At 38.8% G+C, this 19592-nt stretch overlaps 1 protein-coding gene across 5 annotated transcripts in view; it reads left to right on the top strand.

Annotated features, from left to right (window-relative positions):
• Nucleotides 1-11282: 11282 nt before the first annotated feature.
• SLC4A1 (solute carrier family 4 member 1 (Diego blood group)) overlaps nucleotides 11283-19592 on the top strand; it is a 62875-nt gene continuing 54565 nt past the window's right edge. Inside the window, exons 1-3 of one of the 5 annotated variants that reach the window (XM_032235019.1) lie at nucleotides 11283-11483; nucleotides 15848-15938; nucleotides 16099-16195. In XM_032235019.1, the coding sequence (XP_032090910.1) occupies nucleotides 15927-15938; nucleotides 16099-16195 (109 nt within the window). In that variant the 5' untranslated portion in view covers nucleotides 11283-11483; nucleotides 15848-15926. Of the gene's footprint in view, nucleotides 11484-15844; nucleotides 15939-16098; nucleotides 16196-18993; nucleotides 19158-19592 lie in introns of those variants that run through there. The other 4 variants (XM_032235018.1, XM_032235022.1, XM_032235020.1 and 1 more) reach the window with 4 other exon arrangements.

Genomic DNA, 19592 nt, shown 5'->3' with positions numbered 1-19592 from the left:
GAGGAGGAGGAGGAGGAGGGAACCAAAGAGAGGCTTTTACCGGGTCTGCGCCCCACATCCAGGATCGTCCTTGCGCCTCAAGCCGCGTTTCTTCCTGCAAAGCCCTTCGGGCAACCCGAGAGTTCCGCTTGACGCCAGAAGGGCTTTGCAGGAAGAAACGCGGCTTGAGGAGCCAGGACGGTCCTGGCTGTGGGGCGCAGACTCGGTAAAAGCTCTCTTTGGTTCCCTCCTCCTCCCCCTCCTTCCACAGCCTGCGTGACGCTGCTGCCCAGGCTGAGAGCTGCCACTGCCGCTGCTGCACAACTGAGGGAGGGAGAGGGAAAGCAGAGGTAGCCTCAAATTCCACCGTTGGGACAGGGGAAAGGGCTTGTCCCTCAAGAGTGGGGGGGGATAGAGGTGGGAAGAAGGGGCCCGGCCTGTCCCCAGCGCCCCCCCACAGACGGATTACGGATCGAACGCTTCTCTCTCTGCAGCCTGTTTCTGCAAGTCCCAGCTACTCAGCGGGGCGTCATCATTTCCGGGGGGGTTGCAGTTTTCCAGCTCAGATATCAGGATCCGCCGGGATTAAGTGGGAGAAAACGCCGCTGGCCGAGCGGAACAAACACATCCAAAGGTTGATCTTATTTTACGAAAACACAACTTCCAAAAGTCGATCGTGGCCTCCGTCAAGAAGCCCTTCCCCCAGCCCCCACCCACCCATTCTGGGGTCTTGGTGTCCCTCGGCTAAGATCCACCCCGGAAAGCAGAACGGGGGCAGCCCTCCTGTAATTCTGGCTGGGTTAAAGAGCAGGGATGGAGGAGCCCTATCACACCTTCATTCAAAGGGTGGGGAGGGGGAGGCCCGATAAAGTCCCTCCCTTGGGGTGTCTGAAGTCCCAGCTGAAGCAGCCGAAGGAAAAAGGATAAGCATCCGTCGCTGCCCAATGGCGCTTGGGGTAACCCCGCTGGGCAGAGCCAGTCGAGGCTCATCCTGCAAATGAGGGTTTCCTTTGGGGAGGGCCAGGTGGTTTCAAGCACCCCAAACAGCCAATCTCTCTCTCTCCGTCCCCCTTCCTTTGCTCCTGGGGCTGCAGAACTTTCCATGGGCTCAACAGTAATTGAGTAAAATTCTAAGCCACTGCAGTAGCTGCTTTTTGGTTTTATATTTTTAATATTTATCAGTCTCTCTTTTAGTTGAAGAGTTGAAGTCCACAAGGCTTAAAGCTGTCAGGTTTGAAGACCCCTGGGGTTTTTTTCCTAAAGGGTTAGGGGTGCAAGGTTCTTGTAACTTGACAGCTTTAAGACTTGCATGCTTCAATGCCAGAGTTTCTGAGCCAACATTTTGGTTGCTAAGCAGGACCGTTGGTAAGTGATACTGATAATAATATCAAGGGCAACATACGAAATCGACTGATGAACAAAGAAGTTACTAAGCAGCTATGTTAAATAATTTGTTTTTGGTTTATTAAATACAATTATATTGCAATTATATATTTTTGTAGTTTAAACTATAAATTGCGCAAAATTATGTTTTTGTCGAAGTGACACACAACGCGAGTTATGCTCGATTTTTTGCCGATTTTTGACACACCACGCCAAAAAGGTTGCCCATCACTGATTTAGAGACTCAATCTCTGCTTTTATCTAGTTATTTTACTGTTAGCATTAAGTAGCTTTTAGGATTCTTTCCATCAACTTTTCTCTCCATCTAAAGCAGTGTTTCTCAACCTTGGTCCACCTGAAGATGCATGCACTTCAACTCCCAGAATCCATCAAGTCAGCTGGCTGGGGAATTGGGAGTTGAAGTCCACGCATCTTCAGGTGGAACAAAGGTTGAGAAGCACTGACCTAAAGGAATCAGATTCTATCCCTGGCTGCTCATCCAAGGAGACATGATGTGTAAGTGTAGGAACAAAAAACTTTTTGCTCCCCAAGACCCCCCCCCCATTTGAAGCAGTGAGAATGACCATGCTGTCTCCAGAGAAAGGTTGGTTAATGTACAGGTAGTCCTTGACTTACGACCACAGCTGAGCCCAAAATTTTTGTTCCTAAGTGAGACATTTGTTAGATGAATTTTGCCCCATTATACCACCTTTCTTGCCACAGTTCTTAAGTGAATAACTGCAGCTGATAAGTTAGTAACATAAGTGAATCTGGTTTCCCCATTTGACTTTGTCAAAAGGTCACAAAAGGCGATTACATGACCCCAGGACACTGAAACCATCATAAATACGAATCTGTTGCCAAACATCAAAATTTTGATCACGTGACCATGAGGATGCTGCAACGATCGCTAAGTGTGAAAAATGGTCGCTACGTGTGAAAAATGGTCGCTAAGTGTGAAAGATGGTAATCAGTCACTTTTTTCAATGCCATTGTAACTTTGGTCACTAAATGAACTGTTTGAAAGTTAAGGCTAGCTTGCATTATAATGCCTTATGCTAGCTTACATTTTCAAGAGAGAGAAGCTAAACTCCTTATTAGAATTGAAATAGAAATGAATAGAGTAGAGTAGAGTAGAATAGTTTATTAGCTAAGTGTGATTGGACACACAAGGAATTTGTCTTTGGTGAATATGCTCTCAGTGTACATAAAGAAAAATAAAATAGAATACATTCATCAAGAATCATAAGCTACAATACTTAGTGATAGTCATAGGTTACTAATAGGCAATCAAATTATACTAGGAAAGAAATTATTGGATTTTTAAATTATTGGATTTTCTTTCAAAGAAACTCAGTATGTGCTTCCTGATTATTAAAAGTGCAAATTGAGTGTCAATGACTCCTGACTATTTAAAAAAAGATTCTATCCAAAATAAATTGAAAAAAACCATTTTTAAAAATTCTACGCACAATACTTTCAAATGTTATTTTAATTTATTTTGGGTAGAATCTTTTTTTAAATAGTCTAACAATTTTTAAAAAAGAATCGACACAGAATAAATTGAAGTAAAACTATTTTTAAAAATTCTATGCACAATACATTTCAAAGTATTGTGCATAGAATTTTTAAAAATGGTTTATTTCAATTTATTTTGGATATAATCTTTTTTTTAATAGTCTAAGACAATTTAAAAAAAGAATCCACACAGAATAAAACTATTTTAAAAAATCCTATAAATAAATAAAACATTATTTTAAAATACATTAAAAAAAATAAAAGAAAAAAACACTTACCAGCAGGCAGGCAGAATCAGCAGACCTCCGATGCAATGGATCCTTGCAACGATGGATGGAAGCAACAGAGACCAGGAAGGCAGAGAGGCAGCAGGAACAGGTAAGACACTGGACTGGACTGTGGAGGGACAACAAGGCTAGGGTTACTAAGCAGGAGAGGGGGAGCAGGGGGAAAGCTAGGCCGTGGCAGCTACTTCCAGCCCGCGGCCTCGCTAGGGAAGGCCTTCGCAAGGGAAGGCCTTCTCTTGTGAAAGCTAGGCCGTGGTGGCTACTGCCAGCCCGCAGCCTCACTAGGGAAGGCGAAAGCTAGGCAACGGTGGCTACTGCCAGCCTGCGGCCTCGCTAGGGAAGGCCTTTGCAAGGGAAGGCCTTCCCTTGTGAAAGCTAGACCGCGGCAGCTACTGCCAGCCCGTGGCCTCGCTAGAAAAGGCGAAAGCTAGGCCGCGATGGCTACTGCCAGCCCACGGCCTCACTAGGAAAGGCCTTTGCAAGGGAAGACCTTCCCTTGCAAAAGGTAGACTGCCGCCGCCCACCCAAAGCCTCCTGAGTCCCGCAACCAGAGTTGCTTACCTGAAGCAGCAAGAAGGTGAAGGTGAAATGGAAGACTTGAGCAGCGCGAAGCTTTTAAACTTAAACTTTTCTGCCCCCAGCCCGCTGATTGGCTGGACTTAAAAATGAAAAATCGGGACTTTTTAATAACGATGCGGGACGTGGGACAAATTGTAGAAAATCGTGACTGTCCTGCCAAAAGCGGGACGTCTGGTCATCTTATCCTTGAACTCCAACTCTCATCATCAGCCCTAACAGCGATAGACAATGGGAGCTCCTGTGCTCTCACTTTACGCACAAGTCTTTAAAGCTACCTTTTGTACATATGGCCTACTTTTGAAAATCAAAACCTTTGGGTGAAAAGGTCATTCACTGATTAGTTACATTTATAAAGAACACCATTTTGATGCTTTTGTAAAAGGTATTTTATTAAGTGAGAGGCAATCCATTCCTGTGATTTTACCAACTGATTACATTAAAGCCAGGACCACCAGACTGTGATGTGTCCCAGAGAAAAAACAAATAAATTGGAAGTGCTTGTCAGATTAAAACAAATATAAATTCATTTGCTTTATGTTTATTGTCCTACAATCGAGCTTTTGAGCTGCGAAGTATGTTTCCAGAGCTGCAGCTTAACACATACACGTTTTTCTTTGACATTTGATTATTTATTTATCTTTGATTATTTTCTTTGTAAAAATCCAGGCTAAGCTGCAAACTGGTGAAGATGTCTATATTAATTCTTGTCTCCTGCTCCCTACAGGTTGGCATTGGTATAACATCATTTCTTTAGAAGGAGAATAAAGAAATAATCAATCCTCAAAGATGTAGGGCGGGATTCGACTTTTGTCAGCTGTATCGTTCTAGATAAAGCAAGGCAACTTAAATGGAAAACTTAACTTAGTGGAAAACCCACCAATCTGTTCCAGTGCTTTGAACAGCAGTTTGTTTAAAATGTTGCATGGAAGTAATGCAAGTAGGTATTTCCACATCAAACTACCATTGAGGATGCAACCATAGAAATGAGCTGAAATTAAAACTGGCTACCCTAACATTCATAATGATCAAGAATTGGGTTATTGGGGTTAGAAGGGATAATTCTGAGAACTTGGATCACTTGTATTAACATTTAAGTTTTTCTCAATGCAATCCAGGTTTAATAATAACCTGGGTCCCCAAATCTTTCTTGCAGCCATTGAGAACTAACCTTCATATGAGAACCTTCATTGAGCTCAGCCTTCATATGTGGCCAAGATTCTGTATCTACAATACTTCCTTGTCAAACTAGCATGCCTCAATGGCACAGGAATGATAATCCTACAATAACTGCAGATTTGGAAACTCCCTTCCCTTCCTTTTCCTTTTCCCCCCTTTCCCTTCCCTTCCCTTTCACAAATTAATCCATAGCAGTATCCCAATGCAGGGATTAATGGTGCCAATAATGTTGCAGAGAAGCTGGGGAGAAGCTACCAGGGAGGACGCTTGCTTTTGCTAGACCTGGCTGTCTACTGAGAGATAAAGCAGTTACTGAAGGAGGGGATCCTCTGAGATAGGCTTAATCGTAAAGCACTATCCACTGTAAAAGGCAACCAGAAGCACCACCCAAACCCATCCCATCCACTTACAAGCTACAAGCTAATAGGTGCCCCCTATCATTCTGGGAGAGGTTTTTTTTCCGCCCAAATGTGACAAGAACAATTTCATTGGCCCAGTTTTCTTGGTATATTTTTAAACTCTCCAATGACAGAGTTCCTCGATTGCTTTCTCACAAAGATTGCTAAAGGTCTGAAGAAATGCACTTCAGCTGAATAGAAGTTAAAGAAGTCTGCCAAACAATATATTGAATACTGTGGCTCAGTCAATCTGATGTTCAATGCCACCCACTCTGATTCCTGGATCTCATCACTGCCTCCATAAAACTGTCATGTCTTATAACAGCAGAATTAGAAGAAATATCATATGCAAAATCCAACTGTTACATTCTAAAGCTTTTGGCCAGGAATACACCTGGCTCCAAAATCTGACAGAAGAGCCCTGAGCCTCTATGCTTTAAAGCTGAAATAAATCTACATCTAGGTCTACATCTACATATGGTACATATCAGGGGAGGGCTGCTGCCAGCATTACTGCCAGTTCAGCGACCCAGGCCAACAAACCAGCACCGGTTCAGCTGAACCGGTAAGAAACCGATAGGCACCACCTACCTCTGGTACATATACATATACACAGACACACATGCACATGTACACATATTGAATGACTTAGTGTTTACATAATGTAGTCTATATTTACTAATGTAATATAACTAAAAGTAAATTTGCCACTCTGTTAAACAAAATTTAGGCTTTCTTCTTATTCCTTATGGCATATAGGCTTCAAAGGGCCATTACAGCCTTCAAGCACGTGGCACGACAAAACCGTGCTCGACTAAGCCGCGCCTGATTAAACCGCGTTGCTGACGTCATCAACAGGGCGACAACAGCGAGCGCGGAGAAAGAAGGGTGCTTTAAATAGCGCTTTGAAAGCAAGCCGATTCAACTTAAGATAAGGGTTAGCTTTAGGGTTAGCTTTAGGGTTAGCTTTAGGGTTAGGTTAAGGGTTAGGGTTAGGGTTAGGGTTAGGGTTAGGTTAAGGGTTAGGGTTAGGTTTAGGGTTAGGTTAAGGGTTAGGATTAGGTTTAGGGTTAGGTTAAGGATTAGGTTTAGGTTTAGGTTTAGGGTTAGGTTAAGGGTTAGGTTTAGGGGGGTTAGGTTTAGGTTTAGGGGTTAATTTTAGGTTTAGCGTTAATAGCGTGCTTCTGTCTCCGCGCTGTTATCGCCCTGTTGATGACGTCAGCTCCGCGGTTTCGTCGAGCGTGGTTTAGTCGAACGCGGTTTTGTCGTGGAACCTTCAAGCAGGGAAAGATAGTATGCTCCTTTTTAAAACTAGCTTCCCTACCTGGATTAGCTCTAAATGGATTGGGACTGCAATTCCCAAAGCTTTTCACTTACTATAGATGCTGGCTAAAAATCTGGAGGTTATATTTCCATCTGGAGAATGCCCTGCTCAGAGAGAGTGATCTAGCATCTTCTCAACTACCCAATAAGCCAGTTCAAAACTCTTCAATGTCTCTACATATTTTATTTATTTATTTGTCAAACATGTACGAGATCACAGATATAAGTATAAACATAGATATGAACGAAAGAAATGAATACAAATGAATGGGGACGGTAGGATAGGGACAGTAGAAATGCTGGTGCACTTATGCATGCCCCCTTTACAGACTTCTTAGGAAAGGGGTGAGGTCCACGGTAGACAGTTGAAGCTGTGGGGGTTTGAGGATGTAACAATGGAGTCAGGTAGTGCATTCCAGGCATTGACCACTGTCATATTTTCTGCAATCGTGTTTGGAACGGTTTACTCTCTTATATCTGACACACTCAGTTTTTAGCTTCTCATTCATACTTTCCTTGGGAGAGCACCAAAAGTGTTAATGAGACCAGCTTCTGTGTTGTTAAGTATCTCTTCTCTGGGCAAGACTGGTTGACTCCCACTATCATTCTCTTTCTTTTCCAAGGTTGAAAATGAGGTGTTGTCAGTCACCTTGGAGACTCGCATGTTAGCTATTAGTCGAATAACCCTTTCTTCACCAAAGACTCTGATGGGAAAGATTTGGAAGGAGGCTAAATATGCCTTCATCTTGAATAACATCTGTGGTATGGTGGGCTGTTTGAAAGACAGAAGGATCCACTTCCAATTTGGGGCCTCAGGTAACCACTCCACAGCACGGAGATCAATCATGCCCCTGTGACAGTGAAGAAGCTGGCTTAGGGAATTTAATATTGCACTTCTGGAATTCCAACATCCATAATTAAGTCCATTCAAATGGATTCTAAGAGCTATCCTTTGTGTTTGTAGGGAGCGATGTGATTGTTGTAATTGAGGGAGGGATGCTTTCCTGATTTCTTTTTTATTGATACCTTTTCCTCTCGTTGCCTTGTCTGAGGGGGAGACTGTTTTTCTGAGAGGACTGACTCCTTTTATCCATCTCTTTAACTGTTTCTCTGTCTCTTTGATCTATTTCCTTTTCCTTATCCTGCGAATGGGAGTTAATCAAATCTTCTGCCAGAACTTTAGTGGGAGTACTTGGGGCCCGATATTGTATTTGAAGAAAAACAGCTAAATCTTTTTTCAATGACTCTACATCATGTTGGATGGCAATTAATTGTTCAAATATTGAAACCACCGTTTGCGCTGTGAGAAGGCATTGCTTTGCCATAAACTCAGTTACATTTTCCCAGGTAAACTCTCCATACTCTGAATTCTCCATACTCTGAATTATCTGGTTGTTCTTTGCCATTTTAGTCTTTAACTTAGACTCCATAAAGGAAGTTATTGGACTAGTTGTTTGTGAGAAGAGCTGGCTTTCATTTTGCCCCCTCTCCCCCATATCGGAAAAGTCTAGTAAATGCAAATTGGCCTTATGTTTGCATTATGTTCTATGCTGTTATCTCCACCAAAAAATGTTAATTAAATAAAAAAGAATCCAGTAGGAGTACTAAAAATTGATAAAATAAAACCAGGAGGCACTACGGCAAACACGCTCCAGCTGCACCGGCTCATTCATACTAAGTGGTTAGAGAGCTAAAACAATTCTGCAAGATATTGTCCTTGCTGGATTACTAAACAACTGCTGCTGCAAAAAGAAGGATGAACACTCTTTATCCCAGATATATAAATTGGGTATTATAACAAATCACAAAATTATGAGAACCAAAAATTCCTGTATTTAGTCTCATTGAGTTTTTCTATATGAGTAATTACATCTTATTCTAATACAGAGTTCCTAATATGCTTATAACATGGATTGTATTTATGTACTACATTTATATGGGACGTGGTGGCTCAATGGCTAAGATGCTAAGCTTGTCGATCAGAAAGGTTGGCAGTTCAAGTCCCTAGCACTGCATAACAGAGTGAGTTTCTGTTACTTGTCCCAGCTTCTGACAACCTAGCAGTTCGAAAGCATGTAAAAAAAATCCAAGTAGAAAAATAGGGGCCACTTTGTTGGGTAGGTAACAGTGTTCCACGTGCCTTCAGTGTTTAGTCATGCCAGCCACATGACTACAGAGACGTCTTCATACAGCTTTGGCTCTTCACCTTTGAAACAGAGATGAGCAGCACCCCCTAGAGTTAGGAACAACTACCCTGTTTCCCCTAAAATAAAACCTCCATGAATAATAAGCCCAATTGGGCTTTTGAGCGCATGTGCTAAAATAAGCCCTTCCCCAAAAATAAGCCCTCCTCAAAAATATTTAACTGTATGTGCAGCTGGTCTCCATCATTTCCTGGGGATGAAGGGGGGGAACATCCCCCACCCGCCCCACATGCACCTGCCATCCATGCAGAATGGCCTCACGGAGGACACTCTCACAAACCCTAGCTACTGCGCCCCTTCTTTTAGTGGCTGCCACAAGAAGAGCAGCAGGCCCAGTGACACTAGGGCTGGCAAGAGTGTGCCAGAAACAGACACAGAACTTCCGACCCTCTCGAGATCAGCTGATCCAAGGACCAAGGGCCGAGGTTAATAGGTCTCTTGCTTTTCACAAATAATAAGACCTCCCCAAAAATATTGTCAGGCGTTTATTTCGGGGGGTAAAAAGAAAATAAGTCCCTGTCTTATTTTTGGGGAAACATGATAGCACATATGTGTGAGGGGAACCTTTATCTTTACCTTACTACATGTACTACATACTTATGCACTATATATGGAATATACGTACCTGTGTCATGTATCATCTGAATGTTAATGAGCTGTGTATGTCATATTAACTGATTTACACCGTAGACCAGTGAATCTGTCCAAATAGTATTGCATATATGAAGCTAAACACCTATTATGTTTAATTGCAGATCCTCCTCAACTCCAGGGAAAGTCAGAATGATAATAAATTTACCGTCCATCTGGGAAGGAAGCTAAGTAGTAATCCAATTCCAGATGCTAACACAGAAAGAGTATATTTTCTTCAGGAGCATATTTTCTTCAGGAAATTTAAACAATGTGATTCTGACATTATTTATGGGGCCAGAAGTTGCAGAAACATCAAGAATATTACTAGGCGACATTTGGAAGAATAAAATGTCAGATTTAGTCAAAATATTAATGCTAGAAGTAACAAACAGATAAATATTTGGAAGAGCATCTGTTCTGTTTGTGCTTTCAACGAGATACATCCTAAAGTACCATCAATAGGAGAAACAGATTTTGATTTAGCAAAACAGGGCCTTTCCAATGGTGTCTTTCAAATGTCCTATGTAGAGTAATAAGCCTGGTGCTATTTTTATGCTCTTATCTTGCAACTCTATCATTGTTATATTGCATTAATCATTCCTTAATGTTATGTAAACTAATAAAATCACTTGTAGTTGGTTAATAAATTAAGACAAAAACAGAAATGTTCTAAGATCTTGATTGCACAAATTAAAAATCCTACTGGTGAAATACAATAAGTAAACTCTATGTGGAAGCCTAGCTGGGTTTTAGTGATAAATTTACAGAAGCTCCCTATATCTTAAATGGTATTATTATAATATCTGGATGGAGCATGAAAGAGTAATTGCTGCAAATTATTGTATCTATATAATTAAATATCAGTCTATGGAAATCAATAGATACCAAATGTTACAGTGTACAATTTGTGAGGGGGGAAATCAATGGTGGGCACACACTGATAAGATGGCTTTTCTGGGGTGACTCAAACTAATGAAGACTGGCATATTCCTGCCTAGACAGTACTCTTTCTCTAAGTCTAAGCTGAAACTTGACACTGCTCTATACTTCACAGTTGACAAATAATGGCTCTACTTACTGCTGTCTCTTTAAAAAAATGGCTTATGTTGAAATGACCTTTTTATGCTACTATTTCTATCCTTAAGGATACTTTAGTTATTAGCTAAATGGAACTGGAATTTCCCCTCTTTCAATGATCTCTACCAATTTTACAATACGAATTCATCTGATCTGTGCTTGTAATTTAGACAGGGGCAGAGATGACAAATCTTATGTATATAGACTATGGTGGAATTGTTCCTTCTTTCAAAGAGAATGTTGTTTTACATTATTTAAAGAATAGTTCTGTAAACTGGAGCTATGAGGGTCCATCTGAAATTACTGGAGTCAGAGAGATACAGTTCATGACCTATTCTCTTCTTTCCCCCATTCTCTGAAATATACTAATGGGACTTTTTTCAGGTAAACATTTCACCAAAAGAGTGCTTCAACTTTTGGCAGGTACTTTGCTTTCTTCAGAACCAGTAAAGTTAATTTTCTTGTAACCTTTAAGGAAGCTTAACGTAAAGATATGAAACTAATACGACATATGGAAGGAGATATAGACTTTCTGAGTCTCGCTCAACATTTACAATAATTCTAAGGATGGTACAGCTAGTAGTAGTAAGATGGGAGGGGCATGCCATGAAAATTCAAGGGGACACACAGACGGTTAGGAGGGAGGTAACACCACATGGTAATGCAAGATAATGTTGTTTATTGGCCCTTGGAAAAAGGTAGAATCTAGAACATCCAGAAGCATCTCAAGTGCCAGGTGGTAGGACAAGATTAAAGAATTAACCGTGAGTCAGGACTTAGAAGCTCCTCTGGAGTATGCTATCATCTCATTACTGACTCTTGTGGACTGGTGGAAACTAGAAGACGGGGATTCCATAGAGCAACAAAAGTCTAAGTGGCTTAGACTTCTGTTGCTTTCTCATCAAGAATATCCTGCAAGTAAATAGGTGAGTGAATTTTACATTCTCGTTTGAGTTTCTGTGAGCCAATGAAAGATGCTCTCAGGATCAAGACAAAAACTGTAGTAGAAATAAAGGGCGATAACTGAGGAAAGAATGACCTCTGTCCTTTGAAAGTAGGAAGGTCAGGAGGAACCCTCTTTAGTTAGCCTTTTGTAGCTCCAACCCCCCCCCCCCCAGTGATGGTAGATTTAGGCCCCTCTCAATCAATTCTTGTAGCACTGCATCTCCCACCACTCCCATCATTGTGTCATATGGGATGGGGATAATTGGAATATAAATACATACTGGGTGAAGATGGTTAGAAATCTAATACTAATAAACAAAATTATAGGAGATAAGAAGGAACAAAATTATAGGAGATATGAAGGAACATCTTTTTATCATTCATTATTTGATCTTTATCTTGAAATATTCGTATTTGGAATACTTGATAGCTGCAGAGGTTTCCTGGAGATATTTGAAACAAAATGAATCTACTTTGAGTTAATTCATATTAGTTTGGATTTGTTGGTACACTTTTTTTCTCTTTTAACATTTTATTCTTTTAAAGGAATCATCCCCATCTTGTAGCATAAAACCTATGTGTAGAACTTGGTTTATATAATGCTTAAGGCATAGCTTTTATCTTTCTGGTTGAGGGGAATGAGGGGAAGAAAAATTTCCAACCATGAACAGAAAGAATACACTCTGTAATTAAATTAAATTTTATGGAACGTTGGAGATAGCTGGGGAATATGATGAGATGATACAAGGTTATCTCTTCTGTAAAATATTTTAATAAAATATCAAAAATTGAGTTTCTGTAGAAAATAAAGGGTCCAATAAATCTGAAAATGTGTCTGTAGACAATAATTCCTTTGATATTTCTTAGAAGTTGATAAGCTGTTCAAGATGTCTTATTTTCTATTGACTGGACAGGGAGTAAATCAACTGAACTTATAATGGTTAAAAACTATTGATCCATCATCCATCAATTTGTCAACCATTTCTAAACCTGTATAAACGATCTTGTGTGGTTTCTCATGTCTTGGGACAATGAATTCTAGAAGCCTGAAAGAATTCTATATAGGAAGACATTAATTTTTTTAATTCATCCAAATCTTTGACATTAGATTAATTTGGGTACTTCAGAGTCTAGTATCTTCAAATAGATCATAAATCTATTAATTCTCTATTTAAATTGTGTTTTTTATACTTTGGAAACATTATTTCTCAGATGACAGGACTGAAATTGTTCAGTACTTCTGTTGCACTTAATAGTGATGGTTATTAAAATATTGATGTCCATTAATTAGTTCTTACGTTATAAACAGTCTTCTTTATATTTCTTTATATAATTGATGACAGAGATAGTGACAAATTTATCACAGATGTCTCAAAGAGGTTCTTAATTGCCTCTATGTATTAATTGATTGATTAGATTGCAAGAATGGTGCAAAGATAATGAAGCTAAAAATTATATTCCAATTGTGGTACTTTATGGAATAAGAATGAAGTATTTGGTCGGGTGAAGGGCTTCTCTTTCACTTGATATATTCAAACAGAGGCTAGACAGATATTTATGCTTTAATTTGGATTCCTATACTGAGTAAGATTTGATGGCCTGAAGGGCCTCTTTGAGCTCCATATTTATACAATTGTAAATGGATTTTGCGCTACAAGATGAATCGGCCACCAGCTTGTACAGATACTAGGCTGCTTAAAATACAAATTCAGCAATTGACATAGGATCGCAAATGAGAAAGTCTGGAGAGGGATTTAATTCATAGTACTAATTCGCACATCATACTGAGACACATTTTTTACTCGCTTATCAGTTTGTTGAATAAGCCATAGTTGATTGGGTTCTCTAATTACAAAAGTTGGATTCAGCCAATGTACCAAATGGCTACAGTAGCTGAGAGGAAGGGGTTTTTGGTTTAGCCCATCCAAAGGATGCTGGCTTTGGAAAAGCTTCTCTAAAGCCTTTCAAAATCTCCACCAAATTCAGCCTTTTGGGCATATAGACAATAAAAGTGGATGTCCTTATCAGGAAAAGCTGAGACATTGTTGCCAATTTATTACAATTTAATGAGGACCAGCCCAACATGCATAGCAGTGAAAGATAATGTTTATCAGTAGTGCAATGCCACAAAACTCCATTAATTTAGCCTGGATTCACTGGCTTGTTTGTAATGTCAAGTCAGCAATTATTTAAAATCCCAAATTTCTGAGCGGAACATGATATACAACTCTGCATACAGAGTTTCCTTCTCTCTGTCGTTGAGGAAAATGAGAATTCAAATTGCGAAGGAAGACATCGTAAATGGAGTAAACAAGTTCATAAGAAAGTCACAACGAATTTTTCATTAAAAGTTGTCAGTTAGTTAAAAGGTTTTAGGTTTTAGGAAAGGGAGAAGAAAAAATGCAATTTCCGTTTCCACATCTTCCACTCTTAGGAAGCCTGTCGTATTGGATGATGCTGACTTTCGGGAGGGAGGGAAGAAATGTGCTGAGCATATAGTTTGATGAGCTTCTGTGGTCAGAACATGATAAATGATTATGAATAGATAGACAAATTAAACTTAACTTCCAAACTTAACATCACTACCCAATGTACTGGGAACATAGATTATTTCCTATGCATAAAATGAATGCAATTGTACTTATAAAAATAAATTAAAAGAAATTTGTCAAGTGCTATGCTATGATAGAAGTGACCAAAAAAGAAGTTTGTTAGGTTTACCGAGGGGGAAAAGTAAATTAAATTAGAATGTGGGTAGCATTGGAAAGAGAGTGGGGCATAACTAGGGCATGTCTGCCTCCTGATTAAGCATATTATACAACGATTGTGTGAGTCTGCTAAGCACCACACCCCAGTTTCAATGGATCTTACTACAATGCCCCCTAGTGTTGCAAAAGGGATATTGAAAAGAAGTAACAGCTCCACTGTTTTCTTTCTAACAGCAAAGTTAGAAAGAAAATAGCAAATTATTGGAATTGCATGTTACAAACACAGTCTTTCATCTATAAGGTACTGGAGACACTGAAATTTCTCATCTAGAGGTTATAAGAAATGCATTTAAAATAAAAGTGTTGGTGTCATAATGTCTTCTAAATTCCCTTCTTTTCTCTCCTGTTATACACAACTGCACAATCTTTTCTAGGTAAAAATATGGAAGAAACAAACTCCTAAATTCTATTTTGTCTAAATATAAAATAATAATTTGAACATAGTTACCATAATTATTTAGTATGTATTTTATTCCTCTCCCCCTTCTGCTACATTCACAATTACAAGTTTTAGATGGACTCTGGGGCATTCTCTCCCCCCCCTCTCTGCGTGTGTCTCCCTGCCTGTCTATTTGTGTCTCTGTTTTATTACAGTAATAAAATTCCAATTGTTTTGGAAAGTCTTGGTGATCAGATCCAAGTGCAAAAACGTATCAGATACGCTGATATGTATGGTTGCCACAAAGTTGCTTAATTAATGCATTTCAGGTGGAAAATTACCCTGAAATCTACCATAGCTAGATAAGTATCCATTCATATTTTGCTTCAAAGCAATTTAACACACTGAATATCATCTATATGTATGGATTATATTTTTTTCTTAAAATTATAAGATGCGATTGTTAGAAAAGAAAAAAGACCATCAAAGCACAGATATAGAGTATTTTAAATAACAATAAGAAAGGAACATCTATTGGTGATCCAGTCTTTTGCTACTGAATAATCATAGCCAGTATCTTCATATTAAGGAATTAGGGAGAAATATTTTGATCTCAGAAAACTAATTCTATTCTCTTGAACAAGTGATATTGTAGCCCACAAGGACTGTATTATAGAAGATAAAATGTTTTTTTTTAACGTTTTCTTTAAAGCTTCAACATAAAAATATCCATGTTTGAATGTAATGAGAAAAGCTGTTGCAAATCAATTTTGCTATAAAAATTGGCCTAGCTGGGAGAACAACAGAGAAAATACTGGAATGCAATGGGCTGATAATGCTATTATCTGGATCTACTGTAAAAAATGAATGAAGAGTAGCAGTTGACAAGAAGAGGGCCCATCTAGAAGCAACCAGAAATTGAATTAAAATAGTTTACAGTTGGTTATATTCATTGCAGGACATAGAAACAATAACGACATGTAATGATCCCCATAGGAGTCAGAAGGCACTGCTACAAAAGTGGCTGTTTTTTGCCTCTGTTTACTTCCACCAGGCACCCCAATATGTCAGTTTTGTGTGGTCTGACACAAAAAGCATTGCAAGAAGTCTGCTCTAAGATTTTCTTGAAGGTAGAGCTGTGTTCATGTCTCTAACTTCCTAATTTATCTTTGTTCTTCTGTATTTCAATCTGAAGCAGCTAACCAGGGAATGTTACCTCCAGGCTGAGCATTAGGAAGAGAACAAGAAGAACAAGAAGGACCAGAAGCCAAGAGGGTATGGCATCTCAGGTGAGAGAGAAAATAGGTTATTTTTACTAGAGTATGAAAAATAAGCCTTGAACTGGGAGGAAACTGCTATTTAATCAGCATCAGAATTTGGTGAACTTCTTAATACATTAACATTAATACATGTTTTTATAAGCATTTAAAATATTTTTCCCTCTCAAAGGAGGACTATGAATCTGGGATTAAGGCGAAACTTGATGTGGAGGCGTATGGAGACTCTTCGTTGAAGCAGTCTAATATGTCACTTGCAAGTGGAGACAGTGAGTAATTCAAATCAATTGAAGAAAAGAGCAGAAAACTTTCAGGGCAAACTTGTCATGTATTTTGGGGGTCTAAGATGTTTCAGGAATTTTGGCAGGATTTACGATTCTACTTTGTACATCTGAATATGTTTAACATAGTTTTTATTTAGAAGTTATATCATAAATTGATCTTAAAAAGAATATTCATATAGGCTACAAGCCACATATCCAAACACTGAGAATGCGCCCACTGCTCCAGCACATAAGAATCCCATGGTAGATTCATTAGTTGCCGTTTTCTGCAAACCAGTTCTTATGAAAAGGGATTCTCAAAGAAAATAATACCACACAAAGGAAAAATGTACTTAAGGCCAACTAGCATATTGGGAGACATTCTCTTCCAAAGGTTCATCAATTGCATTGTCAATCAGAGGAAGATATCTCAGTTAAAGATTTTTGAAGAAGTCTCTGCACAATAACTTTAAAATGTGAGAACAAGGACCTTTGTGATATATCAGGAAAGCAAAAGCCTCTTAGATAATTTTAGTTGACAAATTGGATCATAGCTAACCATACTTAAGTCCACTGAAATTAATGGATTTTAAATTAGTCATGATCAATATAAACTTCATTGGGTGCAGTTTAGTATGACAATATTTTGGTCTCTCCCTTTCAATCTAAAACCCTGAATTGGCCCTTCCCATTCTTCCAATAATGTGCATAGTGATGCATAGTCCTTTACTTAAACATTATACATCAACTCTTGCATTTAAGGGCCTTTCAGATCTATCTCTGGAATGTGGGATTGGATCTGGCAGCCACAGACCTACCATGATGATATTTGGAAAGAGGTGAAAAAAGTGACATCTGAATAGAACTGTGGTTGAATTAGGTCCTTACTCAGATAAGATAAGATTATAAATATGCTACTGGCTCAGGTTCATGAAGAATGGGTTTGGGAAGGTTGGCATCATTTGGCATTCTTTCTTTGATTTCCTTGGCTCTTTTTTTTACAATAATTAAGACTATGAACATGCCTATAAACTTCATATGATTAGGGCCAACATCTTTACATCTCCCAAAAAGCAATCAGAAGACTTTATTACACTGTTACAGTATATTATTTTTAAAATAAATTGGTGGCTTACAAATTGATGACTTATAAATAAATTGGTGGTTTACAAAAATATTTAAAAACAAAAGAATGTATCGATACCTCCACTTCATTGGCCTCACCAGATGCAAACAACCAGAAAGCCTATACATTTACTCTCATGCATACTTTTTCCATTCATTCACAGTAGAAAGGAAAATTGCACATTGTAGTAGATTATCTTGAAAGCAGAAATTGTTTGACACCCCCATATCATAATCCAAGTCTGGACTGGAACCTTTAACATTAGGCCGCTTTTTTTGAAAAAAGTGTGGTACAAGTGTGGTATTGACAAATTATCAACCTATACGTATTTTTGAGAGCTCTCCTAGGTGAAAAATTCCTGCAATCCCAACAGGAAAAGAATGAGCAAAAATATTTCCCCGGTATGTGTTATCATAAAGGGATATTGTTTTGCTTTGTGTGTTTTTTTCAGATATGGGAACACACCCACAATGTCTACAAATAAAAACAAAATGAAAGACTCTAACAACAACATAGACTTGCTGTAAGAGTTTTCTACATGAAAAAAATATAATATTTGTTTATTTGAATGGACAGGAAGTGTGCTTTGCCTGTATTGTGACTAATACTTGGGGGCTGGCAATGAGCTAGAAACAGCAGCCACTGTGAATTCAATCAGTACTTTTACCATCTACACTTTTACCATTCAATTTTTCCCCCTGTACCTTAGAGCAAGGAAACAATATACATAGTAAAATAACACATGTGTTCCTATTTAAGGGATAAGGAGAGGCTAAAATAATACATGCATTAGCTTGAATGGAAGAAAGAAGATGTTTCAGACACTGACTCCGAAAAGCCAAAAAAACAATTTTTTTGTAGTCTTTAAGATTTAACTGAAAATCATTTTTGTGGAAGTGGGTAAAGGCACCAGGCTGGAAACAGGGAAGCCATGAGTTCTAGTATCACATTAGGCACAAAGCTGACTAGGTGACTTTGGGCCAGTCATTCCCCTTCAGACCTGAGATGGAGGCTATGGTAAACCTCTTCTTAAAAAACTTGCCAAGGAAACTGCAGGTAGTTGTCCAGGAAGTCACCAGGAATCTATGTTCAAGGCATATGCAAGAACTAACTATCAGACAAGAATATCTGTCTTTTATGTAACATTGGAGAAGGGAAATTTAATTTCCCTTAGAAAAAGTGGCTACTGCATTTCATTCAATGGTGACATTTAGAACCAAATCTGGAAACCAGGAATTTGTGGCAATATTATTTTAAATTTATCTACAGACCTCAGTAGAAATTGAAGAAACTTGGCACATTTTGCATATAATGTTAAATTTGCCATCTTTCTTTTGTCTGTTAAATGTTTTCCAAAATCCTATTTTCACTCCATATCAACTTAGTTTCTAGTAAAATTGGGTTTTGGTATGTAGCTGTGGATATAAGATTCAGCATAGAAGAGGGAAGTGCTGAAAATGTAATGGCTATTGAACTTTCAGTTTTCCATGCTGAAAGTGACATGGTGTTTCTACCAATGATCAAGAAAATAAATCTGTAACCATCTTTCAGAAGCAAAGCAGCTGGAAACATCCTATGTAATACTAATTATCAAAGAGGAATTCTGTTTGCATACAAGTCTCTAGCACAAATCTGTTGTCACCCATGTACATTGAACTTTAATTTCCATCATCTCCAGCCAGCATAATAAAGGAATCCATAGTTCACCTCATCTGGGCAGAAGCTATTAGACTGAAGATGCTGTTATTCTTATGGCTATAAATGGTGACCAGGATTCAGAACATGCTGCCAGTTTATTTCAGTCTCAAAACTGGACTTGGAAAACTTCCCTTGGTCTCATAGGTATTATCTGTGTTCTGTATACCTTTGATCTGTTTTCCCAAGAGCATTACAAAATGGTAATTTTGCAGTAGTACTAAACCAAGTTATTTTGCTATGTAAGATGAATTCCAGAATGGTGTCTTCAGTCTACCATATATAAAGGTATGATCGGGTTAGGCTTGATTAATTTCCCAAGGGAGATACAGGTATAGCAGTTTTATCTGTCTTTCATACAGCAGTCTATTTTCCAGAGTAGCAACAGGACCAGGGACGGGTATGTGATGCAGAAAGTTCTATTTTCCAAGTCTTCTGCTGCCTCCTGGCACCTACCATCTAAGATAGTTATTTTGCTGTACATAAATGGGAGGGATATTTATAGGACAGTTACCAACAAAGTTTGAATGTTATCATCATGTCTAAAGTGACTTTACTGGGGGCGAGGACTATGTCTGCCTC

Source organism: Thamnophis elegans, chromosome Z, assembly GCF_009769535.1.
Source record: "Thamnophis elegans isolate rThaEle1 chromosome Z, rThaEle1.pri, whole genome shotgun sequence".
NCBI lineage: Eukaryota > Metazoa > Chordata > Lepidosauria > Squamata > Colubridae > Thamnophis > Thamnophis elegans.
Note: the sequence above shows the minus strand (reverse complement) of the source record. Positions and strands in the feature narration are given on the sequence as shown.